Genomic DNA, 19486 nt, shown 5'->3' on the forward strand with positions numbered 1-19486 from the left:
GTGTAACAAAATTACCAATAATAGATAGTGGGTTGAAGGATTTGAATTTCTATGTAGAGGAGGTTGGCAATATATTCACTCTATATTAAAAGAAACCAGCATGTACATACTCAAGCATTTATTTAACAAGGTAAACAAAGCAAAACACACAAGACCAAACTAACTGAATTAAACCTGCATTAAACTAAGACTAGATGTTTTGTTTATGGCAGAATCAGAAGTATAGTTATGTTTATGTGATCTGTGTAATGGTGCTGTTATTGTCTTTTGTGTATGGAGCCAGGCGTGGAAGAATTGATCAGTTGCAGTCTTTTACTGTGTTGTGCTACAGATGAGAGGGTCTGGCCACTCTGTCTGTTCTCCTTAGAGTTGGCTGCTGGCTAATTGAGTTCAATGACACATGATAAAAGTAAAATTTTTGATCAAATATGAACAACTCTATCGTGAGTTCCCTGTGATCCAAACATTGTATATATGTGTTTTTAGGATGACTGTATCTAACCTGTGCGTAAAAGATATATTTTACGACTAACCACAACACATCTGAACTTTTCTGACTGCTGATCAAAGCATGAGATGAACTGATGAGATTTGATGGTAACAAAAAGCAGGTCAGTCAGATGCAGTCAGTCAGCATGTGTGCAGCAGGTGGACGGTCCCTTGTTTCTGAGGATCCTCAGCAGAGAGAGTCCACAGCAGTACACCAGACTCTTCACTATCAGCACTGTGTACATCACACAGAGCAGCTTCACCCTGCACTGAGACTGGAAGGACACTGATGGTGGAAGTGATGGTTCAATTGATGGTGGAAGTGATGGTGTAGTTGATGGTGGAAGTGATGGTGGACGTGATGGTGGAAGTGATGGTGGAGGTGATGGTGGAAGTGATGGTGGAGGTGATGTTTTGCAGAAACCTCTGAAACAGAAAAGGAGTCAGAAAGAAAAATCATTCCTCAGCTCTATGAGAATGAATCTCAGCTGAACACAGTCATCAAGTCTTCATTACCTTGATTTATTTTGGCCTCCACTCCCCCCCCCTCGTGCTGGACGTAGCAGCGGTAATTATATGCGTAGCGAGCGTCCGATCAATGACTCTGATGGCGGCAATGCATCCCAACTGTCTGAACTCCCGCTGCTCCTCCTCACCAGGTGCAAGCTCCTCCTGAAGACCATTATCCTTTATTCTTTTCCAGGAGAACCGGACCGGAGGAGGAAACATGTCCGCAGCCACACACATTAGGGAGCTCTTCTCCTCCTGTCCTTTTCTGGATGCTGCTGGGTACACGCTCACCACGGGCTTCACTACCGGCTCATCTGAAGTTTGACAGCAGCAACAAGCAGCACAGACACACATTCACACAGTCAACAGCAGCTTCCAGCACTGCATTCAGTCTGATCCTGGAAACTACATGGACTCTGATCACTGAGCTCCCATCAATACAGCACACAGTTCACTACATGGACTGGATTCACCTTCATATCACACAAACGTATCATGTAATGTTTAATAATATTAATGAATTATATGGGAAAGAAATGAAAGCCTGGAGGTAGCCTTCAGCAGCTGTATGACACTGGGCATTTAAGTAACTCTGGTGTAACCCTCCGCCATCAAGAATGTACTGATTTCAACCCAAACACGAAGGAGTTTTTTGTAACCTAACTGCATAAATACATATTAATGTCACAGTATGCGATTGAGTGCTTTGTGTTTTTGATTGTTTTCTATGGTTGCATGCTGGGAGCTTGGTGTGTTTTGTTTTGTCTGACGTGTCTTGCTCTGTTTCTGCCAAGCTAGCGTAAACTTCTTTTCAGCCACAGGCATCCTCTGTTGAGCCGCTGCCTCTGCCTCTCCGTTTGCTACCCTCTTGCCGCCCAGACAAATCTCCAACTCAGCCTCACCAGTTAGGGCCGCCCAAGCTCCTCTTTCCCCAGCCCGGGACTGGGAAAGCCCTACTCTGGCCTAACCTCCCTCTTAGCACATTTCTGTTGTTAAATGAACTGTTTAACTTTATCCTTGTGTCTGATATGCTTTTAGGTTTTTCACAGTCTGAATATCAAGACTATTAAGGCATATCATATGGATGCTGAAGGGCACTTTGTGAGTCGAATGCCAACGCTTTGTCATGCTTTCTCAAAGCGTCGGTATTTGACACCCTGAGATGAGAACGTGTGGAAAGAAGGTTTTCCCCATTGTCACAGTTAATTTACTTATCATAGGCTAATAAACAGACCTTGACATAAATAAAATTTCATTTTAATATTACAATATGCATATTATATATTTTACAATAAAACTTTTACTATAATCACTAAAGAAACAAATAAAATCTCTTTTTAACTTTCATACAATTTAACACAACTACATGGGTTTGTTCTGAAACGTTCGGATATTTCAAGTGTGAATAAAGATTACTTTCATAACATAAGTAAAAAGTAAAACTTTAGATATTCCCCAGGAAATATTTAAATATAATATAATTCTTTAATAAAATAGCTTCAGTATCTGATATAAAAATAGATTTTAGTAAGTAAAGGTTGTACAATAAAACAAAGTTTTAAATCAAAGTTATTAACATAGATCTTACATACATGCATCTTGAATCATGTTAAACATCATATATTACTTTTTCTAAAATGGGTTTATTGTAATATAATATTCAATATCAATATGAATGTTTGCCTTCATGTATAAATATATCTTTTACTAAAAGACATGTATCATCATATAAAATACAATTATAATGTAGTATATTTTAATCTTTAAACATTAATTATCCTATAACACACGTTTAAAGTTTTATGCTATTTAAAATATGTTTACTGACAATTTGTTTAATACAAAATATGTTGTAACATTTAAGAGACGACGCTGAGAGGATCAAATGCTGTGTATTTGTAACTTTGTCAATATCTTAGTTTTTTGATATGAATCAGTTTGTCTGGTGCAGAAACAAAGACTAACTTCAGTTGTGCAGTGAGATTTAAACATCTTTTCAGGAATAATGAATCTCTCTACAAATTATGAAAAAACTAACATCTGCAGCCTGAAGCAGCAGAGACTCATTAAAACACATTTTCAGCTTGTTCAATAAAAAGCTGCAAAAGTAAAATGTTTATTCTTACCTGTTACATACAGTTTGGTTCCAGAGCCAAAGATGATTTCTCCCACAGTGAAACAGAGTAATACAAAAACCTGTCAGCTGCTGAATGTGTCAGCTGAGGTGAACGAGTCCAGATGATGAACCAGGATCATATTTCAGCTGCATGATGTGTTTCTCTAAAGTTCATATCAACATGACTGTCTCTTCTTTTATTGTCTTTTTAGACACACTAGCAGTGTTGCTCTGTGGATGCTGATGTCTGCTGGTCCACTACTTTGGTCCAGATGGACTGGACTGGACCAAAAGATGGATTGACATGTTGTTCAGATATTCTTGGTCCCCAGAGGATTCACTTCTTTAATTCACTTTGTTTATTGTTTCACGCCCTCTCTGCCTCAAGCTGATGTGTGGTGAGCATTCTGGCGCTAAATGCTGCCATGCATCACCCAGGTGGGTGCTACACTTTGGTGGTGGTTGAGGTGAGTCTCCCCCCACTTCACTGTTGTGCCTTGAGTTTCCATGATAAAGTGCTATATAAACGTAATGCATTATTATTATTATTATTATAATTATTCATTCTGACTTCTGATCTAGTGCCACCAGCAGGTCGGTCTTTTTGGTTGAGGCCAAAATATCAGACCTATTGGATTGGACTGGTTTCTCATTTATGCCTGTTAATTTGAATCATAACAACATCATACCTGAATTTATATATTTTCTAAAGACAAATCAACAATTTCCACTTAATTTAACATCAACCTGAAAGCAAATGAAAACAGAAATAATTAAAAAATTTTTTATTATAAATTAATTCAGGCATCAAGAGGTTAAAGGGCTTTTAGGGATGTTTTTCCTGATCTGAATCGAGGACAGAGGGAGTTTGCTGTACAGATTGTAAAGCTTCTTAAGGCAAATGTGGGATTTGTGATATTGGCCTTAATAAATAAAACTACCGTGACGTTCCCACAGCCTCGGTTGTAACACGTGTTTAGTGCTAAGCAGCAAATGTCAGTCTAAAGCAGCAGCCTGAATGAACCACGAATAGGATGCAAATCTATTCCCCCAAAAATTTTGCAGGGATGCCATAGTCTAAATTAAGTACAATGTTTGACTGCACTATCCGTAAGCGAATTAGCAAATTCTGCTATGTTGGAGGCATGAGCTGTAATACTCTGCCTCTGATTGGCCCAGCTTGACAGTGACATTTATCACATAGCCCTTGCTGAAAGAACAGGAAATTTTTGGTGTTTTCATCACAAGGGCCAAGGGCAGACAGGAAAAACAAGGGATATACAGAGGTTTAGGAGGTTAGTCAGGCAAAACCAGCTAAAGCAGTTCACAAACAAAAATAAATCTAAAAGGAAGCAAATCCAAAGATCCTTCTGTTGTTTCTCAACCATCAGCAGAAATGTTTCATTCCAATATTATAGAATTATTATGGTCCCTCTCCTTAAATGACAGGGAAGAATTAGCGCTGCATGAGCTCTTTGTAACATTATCACTAAAAAGCAGAGCCTCAATATTTCTATAAACTACAGTCCGATATCAAATCTACCCATTACTAGTAAAAACATTGGAAAAACTGTCTTCCAGCAGCAGCAGAACTACTTCTTACTCTCAACAGGTTAGATAACAACCAAACAGGATTTCAACACCTCCACAGCACCAAAACTGCTCTGAGATTTGTCTTGGCACTGATTCTGGCAAAATTCCATTACTGGTGTTATTCGACACTGATGACCACTCAATACTGCTAGACATGTTGGAAATTTGGGTTGAGCTTTCCAGCTCTTAAGTTGGTTTAAGTCATATCTACATGACTACATATCTCCATTGGCAACTATGTATCTGAGCTAAATATTGTGACGTGTGGAGTCTCTATTCAAACTCTACATACTCCCGCTAGGCCAAATCATGCATAATAACCATATCGCCTGCCAAAGTCATGCGGACGACACTGAGATCTATGTAGCTTATGTGCATGTATCATGTGCACAGTAATGCAGAAAAAGGCAGGCTAGACTGTACCTTATGCTGTTCAACTCATTTTGGTGACTACATAACTTCAAATTGATCCCCTACATAATATACGTTCCTATCCTTTATGACAGAAATATATATATAAATAGTTATAAATAACAAAAAGATGTACATAGAAATAATATCAAGCCATTAAAACACTGAAAAGATTTTCCTCTCCAACCCGGTGTCAGTATAGAAAATTACCCAATGGGCCGCTGTCCGTGCTCTATGGTCCAATCGTTGGTCCATTTTTTAAAACAGTTAAATAAATAAAAAATTTACGTTACATCGGGGGGCCCTGGCATTTGCCCTGTATCCCAGATTACTAATCCACCCCTGATGACAACTTGTATTTTTCATGGAATTGGATTTTTCCATCATCTGTTACTCCACCTTTAAATGTAATAGTGTTTAATTCTCCAGGGAGCGTTAAAGTTTCAGTAAGTAAATCAAGACATTAACTTTCAAGTTGCTTAAGTGGTGGTTTACAGAAATTCTTTGTCCTGATGGTGGTGCACGAGGAAAGGTCAGGAGGTCACCATAAATGCAACGAGAAACATTCCCAGGACATTTACAGCATACAAACCTGGCAACAGAACCAGCGTCCTAATAAGCCGCTGCTAGAAGGGCAACATCCTGACCTGACATGTGTCCAAGATTTGGCTTTTAAAATGGAAGAAAGTGAAATGATCTGCTGAAATCTACTGAAAGCTGTTAAACAACAAGTGCTGCTGGAAGGGTTTTCATTCAGAGCAGATTAGTATTGTGAGGGAGGAATGGACTTTATTCCAGCAGCAGAACAAAGAGGACGACTTTAATCTGCATCTGGAACATCTGGCTGGAAACTTTATCTATTATATATCATTTACTTTAAGTATTACTTCATAAAGTGAATCAGGATTATATTTTTATTTAGTTTCCTCTTTATCTTGTTTGCTCATTGTGCTTCTGTGCTGCTAGTTTGTCCTCACTGTGTGGAACAACAAGAAACCTGCTGGAATATCTGATCAAATAGAAATCAATAGAATATTAAAGAAATCCCTCAGCTCAGTATGTTTGTGACTCTGGCTGAGATGGAGGTGAAATATGTGAACCTGGGCTGTGGTTTACTGCTCTCTTCCTGTCACAAACACTGTTTGACATCTGCTGGTTTTTGTTCAGGCTGCACGGATCATTTCTCACTGTGGGCAACATACTTATAACAGGAGCAGTAGTAGGTGGCTGAATGAGAGGGTTTAACTTTCTTGAGCTGTAACTCACAGCCGTTCTGTTTTCTCACAGCTGAGAAATCATTTTTCTGAGGATGATTGCTGTAGCTTGAATCTATGCGACAATTACTCTTAGTTATATCTAGAATCACTCTGAATGTTTCTGTGTCTTTCTTCTGGTACCAGTAAACATAAGTGTTACACTGGTCAGTTTCTCGACAGCTGAAGGAAACAGTTTGACCAGCTTTCTGTTTCTGATATTGTGTTTACCCCACACATTTCAATAAAGGTAAATACAATATATTAAACATATTTTACTTTCCCATGTTTCACTTATTTAAAAAAAAACTTAATCACAAAATATACACTTGGTAATAAATATATCTTTTATATAGTTTTTATATTTGCCGCCATATATCATATACAGATAATCTAAAATGTATATCTAGATATTTATATACGGTATATAATGTTTTCAGATTTTGAATGTACCTTGATGTGTAGAATGTATATTGTACATACATTGTGGTAAAAATTTATTTGTATATGATTCCATGATTGTAAAATAGTGAAACTTGTAAAAACCCTGATGCAATTTGTATTTCTTAGAATATGTTCTTCACAATATAAAATAAATATTTAGAACACTAAATATTAATCATACAAATTAACAATATTAGACAAATATTTACCACCATGTAATATTTACAATATATTTCTCAAACATCAAAATATATTAATATATATTATTATCATATACCACACAAATAAACAACCAGTAAGAAACAAATAACGCATATTCACTAATATTATGAAATACTGGATATTTATAACGTCGATTCTGCTTTTGAATTAGAAAATTTAGGTCATCTCTGGAGAATCGCGCTCGTCTCTTAAATTTATTTTGATTTACTGGAGACTTAAAAAGTCAATCATTTATCTAGAATTTCCCACTGTGAAGTTTGATTAAACAGCAGCTGATGAGAACACAGAGCAGAGTTACAACCTCAACCCTGAGTTTCTCTCATTACTTTAAGGTTTCAGGATGACCAAGAAGATGGTTTACAACAAAACTTAATGACCTCTACAATAAAACAACAGAAGGAAAACTGATGTTTAATCTTACCTGTTACAAAGAGTTTAGTTCCAGAGCCAAATATCAGGTATCTGTTGGACCCACTGGATCCTCCCACAGTGAAATACACTAATACAAAAACCTGTCTGCTGCTGAATGAGTCAGCTGAAACCAACTTATGAACCAGGAAGCTCAATGATGTTCACATACAGTGTACAGTGTTTATAGAAATTATAGAGATGTAAGTAGATAGAAAAGTCTTACAGGTGAATATTAACTATACACACACCTATGAATCACACATCCCGTAAGGCTTTTGGAGGTGAAATATGTGAACCTGGGCTGTGGTTTACTGCTCTCTTCCTGTCACAAACACTGTTTGACATCTGCTGGTTTTTGTTCAGGCTGCACGGATCATTTCTCACTGTGGAGACCAAACAGGAGCAGTAGTAGGTGGCTGAATGGAGGAGTTTAATATTTGTGATCACCAACTCACAGCCTTTCTGTTTTCTCAAAGCTGAGAAATCATCTTCCTGAGGATGATTGTAACCTGAAAAAACTCGACCATTACTCCTGTTAATATCTAGAATCCTTGTGAATGTTTCTGTGTCTTTCTTCTGGTACCAGAATACATTATCTCTGTCACACTGGTCAGTTCCTCGACAGCTGAAGGAAACCATTTCACCAACTCTCTCTGGTCCATGTTAAATCCTCCTGAATCAGGTCTGCTGCCATGGCAACCAGCGCTGTAGAGACACAGACAGATAGATGAAGGTCAGTGTGACAGTGTTTGTTCCAGGTGGAGTTTGCTGGCTCCTGATTGGCTGGAAACACTCACCTGAACACAGACAGCACAGAGCAGCAGCTGGGAGGAAAAGCATTGTGTGCAGTGGTGTTTCCTCTGGTGAACCTGGGGAGAAGTGGCGCTCTGATGCAGCTGAGGCCAAACAAGGACGAGCTGTGAGATCAGACGAGGGCCGCGTGGTTTCTAACGGGTCCTCAGACCTCCCATCAGCCCCTGCGGCGGACAGATAAGGCTGCTGCTGCTGATTGACAGCTCAGCTGAAGCTGCTGTGTGGTTTTCTGCTGAGTCGGAGCTCATTCTGCTTTATTACAGTTTATCTCCTCTATTGAACTATTTCAAATCACAACAGGTACATAAGGCAGGAGCATGTAGTATTACAGTAGAAAAGTGAGTACAACCCTCAGATGCTTGTAAATATTTGATTATATCTTTTCATGTGACAACACTGAAGAAATGACACTTTGCTACAATTTAAAATAGTGAGTGTGCAGCTTGTATAACAGTGTAAATTTGCTTTCCCCTAAGAATAACACATCACACAGCCGTTAATGTCTAAACCACTGGGGGAAAAAATGAGTACACCTCTAAGTGAAAATGTCCAAATTGGCCCATAGTGTCAGAATTTTATGTGGCCGTTGTTTTCCAGGACTGTCTTAACCCTCTTTGACATGAAGTTCACCATGTGACATGATGACATCACGGAACTGGTGGATGTTAGAGACCTTGTGCTTCTCCACCTCCCGTCTGAGGATGCCCCACACATGCTCAATAGGGTTCAGGTCTGGAGACATGCTTGGCCAGTCCATCAGCTTTACCATCAGATTCTCTAGCTAGGCAGTGGTGTCTTGGAAGTGTGTTTGGGGTCGTTATCATGTTGGAATGCTGCCCTGTGGCCCAGTCTACGAATGGAGGGGATCATGCTGTCTGAGCATGTGCACTCAACTTCTTGGTCGACGTGGTCGAGTGGAACCTGTTCTGAGTGGAACCTGTCTTGTTGTACTGCTGTATGGGCAGTTTCAGGGTCTTGGAGATCTTCTTATAGCCTCGGCCATCTTTACGTATAGAAATTAATAAAATATAATTTTTTCAGACCCTCAGAGAGTTCTTTGCCATGAGGTGCCATGTTAAACTTCCAGTGACCAGTTTGAGGGAGTGTGACAGCGATAACACCAAATTTAACCCCTGAGACTTTGTAACACTAATGAGTCACATGACACCGGGGAGGGAAAATGGCTAATTGGGCCCAATTTGGAAATTTTCACTTAGGGGTGCACTCACTTTTGTTGCCAGCGGTTCAGACATTAATGGCTGTGTGATGTGTTATTTTGAGTGGACAGCAAATTTACACTGTTATACAAGCTGCACACTCACTACTTTACATTGTAGCAAAGTGTCATTTTGTAAAATACTGTATCTCTCCAGTATAAAAAGTCGAACCAGCTTCTTGTTTTCATTGTGTGGTTCGTCACACTGAGACCTTCATTCTCCAAAATCCTGTTTGTGTTCAATCTTCAAATATCTGTTGTTGAAAAAGAAGATGAAGGTTACTGTCAGCCAGCAGATTCATTTCTTACTGACACTATTTATCTTTCTGTTCTTCTCATTATTTTAACGTTGTTTCTAAATGCTTCTTGTTTCCCAGACTTCTCTGTTTCTCTGAACTGATTCACTGAGAAGTTTCTTCGTCTTGATTTGAATCTGACAGCAGATAAAAAATCTGGCTCACGATGATGCAGAAATACAAACAAACATTCCTGTTACCACAAACACATTCAGGTTGGTGCTGAATTCAGTAACACAGACTGTTATCTGTTGTTTAACAGCTGGGATGAAAATACAAAACTACAAACTGTGACTTTAACCCTTAAACGTCCCCTCACATTTCATCATTTCATTTCTACGGCACATGAAACCTTTTCCACACACAGCATCACATCTTTATTTTGTGTTCTGTTGTTCAGTCTCTTCATTAAAGCTACATGTGCTGGTCATATAATTAGAATATCATCAAAAAGTTGATTTATTTCAGTAATTCCATTCAAAAAGTGAAACTTGGATGTTATATTCATTCATTTCACACAGGCGTATCACATTTTCCTCTTCACAATACCCCATAGATTTTCTATAGGGTTAAGGTCAGGCCAGTTTGCTGGCCAATTAAGAACAGGGATACCATGGTCCTTAAACCAGGTACTGGTAGCTTTGGCACTGTGTGCAGGTGCCAAGTCCTGTTGGAAAATCTCCATAAAGTTGGTCAGCAGCAGGAAGCATGAAGTGCTCTAAAACTTCCTGGTAGAAGGCTGCGTTGACCTTGGACCTTAGAAAACACAGTGGACCAACACCAGCAGATGACATGGCACCCCAAACCATCACTGACTGTGGAAACTTTACACTGGACTTCAAGCAACGTGGAGTCTGTGCCTCTCCTCTCTTCCTCCAGACCTGTGAACTTCATCTGACTGAACACAGGGTGGTGGTGTTTTTCTGTGATGGTCAGCATCAACAGCAAACAGAAATTCACCAAATGACTGGTTAGCAGAAACAATCAGTCATTTTGTTGAAAAAAAATAGAAAACTAAGACCATAACTCCAACATCATCCTTCAATCCATTTCTTGTTGATAACATCTTAATTATTTCATTATCTAGAGAAAAGAAATGTTGATGATACCAATAATATTATGAAAAGTGTTATCTCAGGATAAATTCATTAAAAATCTACTTTTGATGAGAAGCTCACTAAGAAGTCCAACAACAACGGTCAGTGGTTTTCTAATATAATGCTTATTTTATACATAATACTGAATATTTACGTTGATTGTCTTCAGGTTACAGATTTGTTATACAAATGGTGGATTTGCTTTTATTTCATTGACTGTTTTCTTGCAAAATTTGTTTTATACATGAAGTTCAGTTTTTTAAATCGTAGTATAAATAGCAGCTGTTCCTTTAATTTTTTATAATTTTTTCAGTTTGTCTTAATCTTTGAATTAACGCACAGTTTTATTAACTTAAGTAACATTTAACTTTGGACTATGTTTAACTTTTCTTTTCAATGGCTTTATATCACTTGATTGTGGTGGCTATTAAAAGTGGATCATATATTTTTTTTTACCTTACCCTAACTCACCTAAAATTATATTGTTGTTTTCTTGAGACATTTTAAAACAAGATTAACATTGCAAAATATTTAAGGCCGTGTCTTTTCTAATATTGCATTGTTCTTCATTTATACTGAATATTTTCTGAAAAATGCAGTGCCATCCATCCTTCGTCAAAGCTTATACTGCGTACAGGGTCGCGGGAGGCTGGAGGCAATCCCAGCTGAGATCAGGCGAAAGACGGCGTACACCCTGGACAGGTTGCCAATCATGTGGCCACACATAGACAAACAACCAGTCACACTCACACAATTTAGAGTCACCAATCAACCTAGGCCACATGTTTTTGGGCGATGGGAGGACGCTGGAGCGCCCAGAAAGAACCCACGCAGACAACATGCAAACTCCACACAGAAATGCTGGGGCAACCGGGGTTTGAACCCACAACCTTCTTGCTGTGAGGCCATAGCGCTAAATATAAAAACATATTAAATAGAGGAAAAAAACGAGTTAATAAAAACACTGTCAGATTGAGTTGTTCAATATCTTTAGAACTGGTGGTGAGTGAATGAATTTTGTTCTCAGGACAAGTTTAACATTAGACTTTATTTCAATCTTTAGTCTCATTTCTTTTGTTTACTGTCTGTGCTGCTGTCTAATCTATGTCGAGTATGGTCAACATTGTTGGTCTTTGGGCTCAGTTCATCTCTGTGTGGGTGGAGGGCTCAGTGGAAAAAAGGTTTCCTGACAACAAGAGAAAAAACAACCAGCTTCAGAGGGTAGAGGAGTTGATGAGTGTGTACAGCAGCAGATATGAATCTGTTCTCAGTGGTTATTAGGACTGTTGACAGCCAATCAACACCTACTTCCTGCAGCAGACGGGCGGTGTGGGTTTCTCCTTTGCAGGCTCCTCACCGCTAGCTACACTTTTTCACATCAATAACACAATGACAGTTACAACCGTCGACTCTGGCTAAAGAATCATTCTAGGAAGTTAAGTTTGACTTCAGCGCTCAGTACTCACTGTCTCGCTTCAACACCACAGCAAAAATAAAAAATACAAAGTGAAGTTACATTTTATGGGTTTAGAAGATAAAAACACAGCCATCATGTTGCCAACATTCAGACTTCAGCCTGACTGATGGAGCCGCTGTGGGATTATTTTATAGCAGTTGTAGTTTCACGGCAGCTCTGCAGTTTGTGTATGTGTGTAAACAACAGTGTCATCAGCGTAAAGCTTTACATCCACACTGACAGAGTTATAAAACGGCATCAGCAGAACTTGGTGAGAAACATACACCTGCTGACTTATATATAACAGCTATATGTTTACTCATCTCATCTCAAAAATAAGGATGTTTATAAAACACAGACACAGTGATTTTTCAGTTTATTTAGAAAGTTAGACTGAAAGAATTTGACACACCTGCCACACTCTGCATAATATATTAAAAAGAGACACAAGAACAGAAGAATACTGTATACAATAACATATTTAGCAGACAGCTAATGATTCAGCTTCATTTTCTAGTATTATACAAACAATTATAAGTAGTGGAAATAAACTAGAGCATCAAAATAACACTATACACATAGTAACTGCATATATATATATATATATATATATATATATATATATATATATATATATATATACATACATACATACATACATATATATATATATATATATATATATATATATATATATATATATATATATATATATAGAGAGAGAGAGAGAGAGAGAGAGAGAGAGAGAGATACATATGTTTGTTGTTGGGGATCAGGGTTTAAATGGCATGACTTTATAGTTAATACTATAAAATTCTTGGGGCACCCCTCCTAAATAAGAGATACCTTGATTGCCAATTACCTATTTCAGTCTCATGAAAGACCATTCTATTAATAGATCGTGGGTTGAAAGATCTGGATTTCTACGTGGAGGAGGTTGGCAATATATTCACTCTATATTAAAACAAACCAACAAATATATACCCAAGCATTTATTTTACAAGGTAATTAAAGCAAAACACACAAGACCAAACTAAGTAAAAAGCACTAAACTAAAACTAGATGAAGGAAAAGGGATGAGTGTGTGTGATAAGAATAGTGTGTGTGTGTGTGTGTGTCTTTGTCCTGCATATGTGTGGTTGCAAATAAGAAGTAACTTATGTGTGATCGGTGTAACAGTGCCAAGTTATTGCCAATTGTGGATGGAGCCAGCCGTGGAAGAATGTTTGGTTTCAGTCTTTTGATGTGCCTTAAGACAGATTTTAGGATGACTGTTTATAACCTGTGCATAAAAGATATATTTTACACATCTAAACTTTTCTGACTGCTGATCAAAGTGATCAGTGAGATGAATTGATGAGATGATTGCTGGTGAGAAAAGATGAGCAGGAAACAGTCAGTCTGCATGTGTGCAGCAGGTGGACGGTCCCTTGTATCCGAGGATCCTCAGCAGAGAGGGTCCACAGCAGTACACCAGACTCTTCACTATCAGCACTGTGTACATCAGACAGAGCAGCTTCACCCTTCACTGAGACTGGAAGGACACTGATGGTGGAAGTGATGGTGGACATGATGGTGGACGTGACGGAGGACATGATGGTGGACGTGATGGTGGAAGTGATGGTGGAGGTGATGTTTTTGCTGGAACCTCTGAAACAGAAAAGTATTCAGAAAGAAATGTCAGTCCTCTGCTCCTCTGCTCTCTTTGACAGCGTCTCCACATTAAGCACTGTGTACAGCAAGCAGAGCAGCTTCACCTTGCACTGAGACTGGAAGGACATTGATGGTGGAAGTGATGTTGGAAGTGATGTTGGAAGTGATGGTTGAATTGATGGTGGAAGTGACGGTGTAGTTGATGGTGGAAGTGATGGTGGAGGTGATGTTTTTGCTGGAACCTCTGAAACAGAAAAGGAGTCAGAAAGAAATGTCAGTCCTCTGAAGCTAAATATCTGCTGAACACAGTCACCAAGCCTTCATTACCTTGTTGTAGTTGGGCCTCCTCTCTGCCCGTCTCATGCTGGACGTAACAGATGTGTTCATACGTGTAGAGAGCGTTCTGATCAGTCACTCTGATGGCGGCAATGCATTCCGAATCTTTGAGCTCCTGCTGCTCCTCCTTAGTAGGGGGCAGCTCCTCCAGAGGACCATTCTCCTTTCGTCTTTTCCAGGAGAATCGGACCAGAGGTGGAAACATGTCCACAGCCACACACAGCAGGAATTTCTTCTCCTCCTGGTTTTCTCTGGATGCTGCTGGGTACACGCTCACCACGGGCTTCACTACCTGCTTATCTGAAGTTTGACAGCAGCAACAAGCAGCACAGACACACATTCACACAGTCAACAGCAGCTTCCAGCACTGCATTCAGTCTGATCCTGGAAACTACATGGACTCTGATCACTGAGCTCCTCATCAATACAGCACACAGTTCACTACATGTACTGGATTCACCTTCATATCACAGACACATATCTATATATGTAATGTTTAATAATAATATGTTATATGAGGAAAAAATAGAAAATTTCTTTCTTAGCAATTATTTTTTAGAACTTAAAAAGCTACTATAGTTTCACAACAATTATCTGATCATTTAAAAACCCAATTAACATGTAATGTTCAAATATGAGATATGAAAGAAAAGCCTGGTCTCATCCCAGGGTGTCAAATACTGATGCTTTGAGAAAGCCTAACAAGGTGTCGGCTTTGACACACAACATACACTTCGGCGTCCGCATGATAAGCTTTCTTGTAACTCACCCATCTGCCTTCATATATTACATTAACTTAAACCATGATCTTTTACTAAACCTAACCAAACCATGATCTTTTGGTTTTTATGACAGCAGCTGAGCAAATTGCATTCATACCACATGTTAAAAAGCCGTCTCCTGTGGATGCTGAAGGTACCTTGTCTCAATGTTATGGTTAATATACAATACGTAATATAATAAACATACTGTGACATATAATACAATTGTCATTTCAATAACTACAATATGTGCAGCATATTGTATTTTACCAACAAATCTTTACTATAATTACTAAAGAAACAATTCAATAGATCAATTTAAACTTTCACACAATTAAACACAACTACAAGGATTTTCTTCCAATATGTTGAGTTATGTCAAATGTAAATTAAGATTAGATTATTTAGAGGGACTATTAATTTCTTCATGTAATATCTGCAGTATCTGATGTAACACAAGGTTATGGAATGAAATGAAACCGTTAAAAATATTTTAAATCATGTTAAACTTTAAACAATAGTTTGTTCCTGAATTCGGTTCATTGTAATATCATGTTCATTGAATATGAATGTGAATATTTGCCTCCACGTATAAATTTTCCACTAAAAGACTATCATGTATAATCAAATAAAATACAAATATCACGCAGTACATTTTAACGTTCAAACATTTTTCATCAATTATCCTTTAAACTTGTTTAAAGTTATATGCTATATAAAATACAAGAGACATAGCTGAATCCCTGAGAGGACCGAATATATTTGTAACTTTGTCAATATCTTCCTTTTTCTTTCTGAATCAGTTTTATCTCGTGCAGAAATAAATAATAACTTCAGTTGTGAAGTGAGATTTAAACATCTTTTCAGGAATTATGAACCTTTTTATGTAACAATAGCTGCACGGCTGCAAGAACCTGTTACATACAGTTTAGTTCCAGAGCCAAAGAGGTGCTCCCACAGTGAAACAGAGTAATACAAAAACCTGTCTGCTGCTGAATGTGTCAGCTGAGGTGAACGAGTCCAAATGATGAACCAGGATCAAAATCCAGCTGCATGATGAGTTTCTCTAATGTTCATATCAACATGACTGTCTCTTCTTTTTTTGTCTTTTTAGACACACTAGCAGTGTTGCTCTGTGGATGCTGATGTCTGCTGGTCCACTACTTTGGTCCAGATGGACTGGACCTGGACCAAAAGATGGATTGACATGTTGTTCAGACATTCCTGGTCCCCAGAGGATTCACTTCATTATATGACTTTGTTGATTCTGACTTCTCATCTAGAGCCACCAGCAGGATGATGTTTTTGGTCAGACTATAATATCTCATAACATATTAGATGGATTACTATTTAATGTAGTTCAGACGTTCCCTCGGAATGAACTTTGGTGATCATCTGACTTTTCATATAGCACCACCATCAAGTCAAACATTTAATTTGTCCAGTGCTTTGGTTCATGACCAAATACCTTCAGAAACAATGACATTCTGACTGTTTGGTGGCACCTGAAGTAGCTCGATGTCCTCCCTGATTTATATTGTTTTTTTATTTACAGTCTCTCTATAATGTTGTCATCCTAATTTTACATCTTACATCTTACATCTTTGCTATTTTGGTTGATTGGGTGCATGACATTTGTAGCATGTGTCGTCCTGGAAGAGCGATCCTCTGTTGCTTTTCCTGAGGTTACTTGACATTCCCATCAGCTTCAGCTTTACTTTGTGTTCAGTGCTTATTAGGAAAGGTAAGGCAGTAGCCTGAATAAACCACGAAGGGGTCTCTTCCCCAGAAAATTCAGCAATTCTTTCCATTTGTCCCTTGCAAGACACCATTGTTCTGAAATTCAGTGTCCTGTTTTTAAAGTTGACTTTGCACTACCTCTAAGCAAATTTGCTCTCTAAAAAATTGCTGAAAGAAGAGGAAGTTGTTCTTGTCACAAGAATGTTTATAGAAACAAGGTATTTCGAACCAAAAACATTACCGTAGGCCGAGCTCGCGCAGTTCAACAACGATATGAAGAAGCACGATCAAAAACAAAATGAACCATATTTCCGCGCCCCCCACAAATATGGGTCCGCAAAGAAATATAGGTAGAAAAGCTTGCACAGTTGTCTTCTAAATCATTTCTCTTCGTGCTCTGTGTGTTCTCTCTCTAAACTGAAAATGACCTATATGGAAAGGTTTTCTGTCAATGAAATTTTGTCAAAGGTGTTTGAGGACCCTGATCATGAGGTATACTCCTCTGATACGAATGAGATGCTTAGTGTTGACTGTCCTGTTATTCAAGGATGGTTAAAATCAAGGGCAACTGGACTTGGTTGAAGATACTAGACGTTTCACCCTCATCCAAGAAACTTCTTCAGTTCTGACTGACTGATAGGGAAACTCAGCTATTTAACCTCTATGGAGTCATTTGCCAAGATCATCGATACCGCTGGTTCGATAGTGCTCCTGGCTGTAATGACAGTCGTTATGGTCGTTAGAGGTCTGAACAACCATTGCTGGCATCTTCACCTGAGGCCCAAAGTGAATGCTTGTTACGTTTCCTGGGAAGTGATGAAAGGACGGCATTGTAAGCGGAGGATAAGTGGTGGCGCAGACCACCTCCTCTGTTAAGTGAGGGCTTCTCAACTCGGGTGTAAATGGATTCTTTGACACCTTTCAAACCATCCATCCTCTCTGTCTAAAATGTGCACCTGGGGGTCCTCAAACAAGTGTGTTGACCTGAGGAGTTGGCCCTATGTTGAGCCAATGCGTTTGTGTAGTGGTTGTAAAGTATCCCAGATTCCCAGGTTTCTACAGACAGAAGCATGGCTGTGCCATGGGCTCACCAGTCATTGGTACAAGTACATGGATGACACATGGATCAAAATTAAAACCCAGGAAGTTCAATCCCTCACAGAACACATCAACTCCGTGAACAGTAACATCAAGTTTACACGAGATGATGTTCACAACAACATTTTGGCCTGCCTGGACTGTGCTGTACACATTGAAGAGGACAGGAGCCTGCAAATTGGTGTTTACAGGAAAACCCCCACACACAGACCAATACCTACTTTGGGATTCTCTCCACCCACTAGAGCAAAAGTTAGGGGTCATCAGGCCCCGGCACCACGGAGCTGAGAACATACCAAGAAGTGCTCAAGCCAGAGAGAGGGAACAGAACCACCTGAAGGGGGCACTTACAGCCTGTGGATACCCCAAATGGACCTTTGGGAAAACAGTAACAAGATCCAGGAAGAACACCAATACTACAGGGTAGGGCTTTCCAGCGCAGCCTTTAGTTGGTTTAGGTCATAGAAGAGATGAATTACTTTGTTTACATTGGCAACTATGTATCTGAGCTAATTAACATGACGTGTGGAGTCCCACAAGGTTCAATCCTAGGGCCACCTCTATTTAACTTCACAACAAAAAAATGTTCATCCCTTAAGTACTAGTAGGTTAGACTTGTAATGGTCTCTTTTCAGGTCTCTCTAAAAAGGTCTTAGGCAGCCACAGCATGTTCTGAATGCTGCTGCTAGAGTTCTAATAAAGGCCTGAACATTTTAACACATTACACCAATTCTCATATCCCTGGACTTGCTCCCAGTAGGTCAGAGAATTAATATCTAAATACTGCTGCTCACCTATAAATGACTAAAAGCTTTAGGGTCAAAATACATCACTGAAATGTTTATAGAATATGAATGAAAGTGTCCTGTTTATTTTTCCTTTTTTCTTGTGATTCTGTTTCCCCTCGTGTTTTGGCCTGTCTGTGTCTCCTCTGCTCCCCTTGCTTGTGTTCTCCCTCTCTCTCTGCTCCTGAGCCCAGCTGACAATCAACACCTGCACCTCGTCAGCCACCTCCTCTGCCTGCCATCCCTGCCAGTATTTCAAAATTGAGCTTATCCAGTATATTCAGTACCACAAAGGTGGTTCACTTCTTACCGGGATAGATCTCCATGGTAACTTATGCTGAACGGCTAACCTGCTCCGGAGCAGGTTATGTTCCAGAGAAGAGATCAACTCTGTGAAAAGGCCGCCTACTGACCAATCAGCTCTCTTGGAAAATGACAACACCATCTGTAGGAGACCCCACAGACTGTTTTAGCCAATAAGCTGCTTTATGTTTGCAGCGGTGATGTGGAGAAACTCTTGACTATAACGATATAATCATACAGAGACTGATTAAAAGCCTCAGGCTATTGTTGCCTACAGGTTTTTACAGTACAGCAGGATCAGCCTACTTACTGCTTTGAAATGTGTTTAATATTTTGCATTTGCTCCCAGTGACGCAGCCGTTAAAATAAATAGGTTTTATTTTTCTTATGTGAGGCTGAATATTATGAGCAGTTTGGTAGGGATATTGAAATACTAAATGTTATATTGTATGAACGTGTGCTATCTATTCAGGTTAGTGTAGC

The 19486-nt window shown here is 39.0% G+C and overlaps 1 protein-coding gene, 1 long non-coding RNA gene and 1 pseudogene across 2 annotated transcripts; all 3 read right to left on the reverse strand.

Annotated features, from left to right (window-relative positions):
• Window positions 1-103: 103 nt before the first annotated feature.
• Window positions 104-3768, reverse strand: LOC119901610 (annotated as a pseudogene).
• A 3665-nt stretch (window positions 3769-7433) lies between these two features.
• LOC119902657 lies at window positions 7434-8482 on the reverse strand. Its single transcript, XR_005444348.1, has 2 exons — window positions 8247-8482; window positions 7434-8154 (listed from the first exon to the last, which is right to left on the reverse strand). It is a non-coding gene; the product is annotated as an uncharacterized LOC119902657 (long non-coding RNA).
• Window positions 8483-8866: 384 nt separating this feature from the next.
• LOC119901611 lies at window positions 8867-14882 on the reverse strand. Its single transcript, XM_038717188.1, has 4 exons — window positions 14308-14882; window positions 14065-14224; window positions 13830-13977; window positions 8867-9043 (listed from the first exon to the last, which is right to left on the reverse strand). Exons 1-4 carry the CDS (start codon window positions 14654-14656, stop codon window positions 8867-8869), a joined length of 834 nt encoding a protein of 277 aa, XP_038573116.1. The 5' UTR covers window positions 14657-14882.
• Between the last annotated feature and the right edge of the window lie 4604 nt (window positions 14883-19486).

This window comes from Micropterus salmoides, unplaced genomic scaffold (assembly GCF_014851395.1).
Source record: "Micropterus salmoides isolate LMB-PRFRI ecotype aquatic unplaced genomic scaffold, ASM1485139v1 Ms_hic_scaffold_14, whole genome shotgun sequence".
NCBI classification, from domain to species: Eukaryota; Metazoa; Chordata; class Actinopteri; order Centrarchiformes; family Centrarchidae; genus Micropterus; species Micropterus salmoides.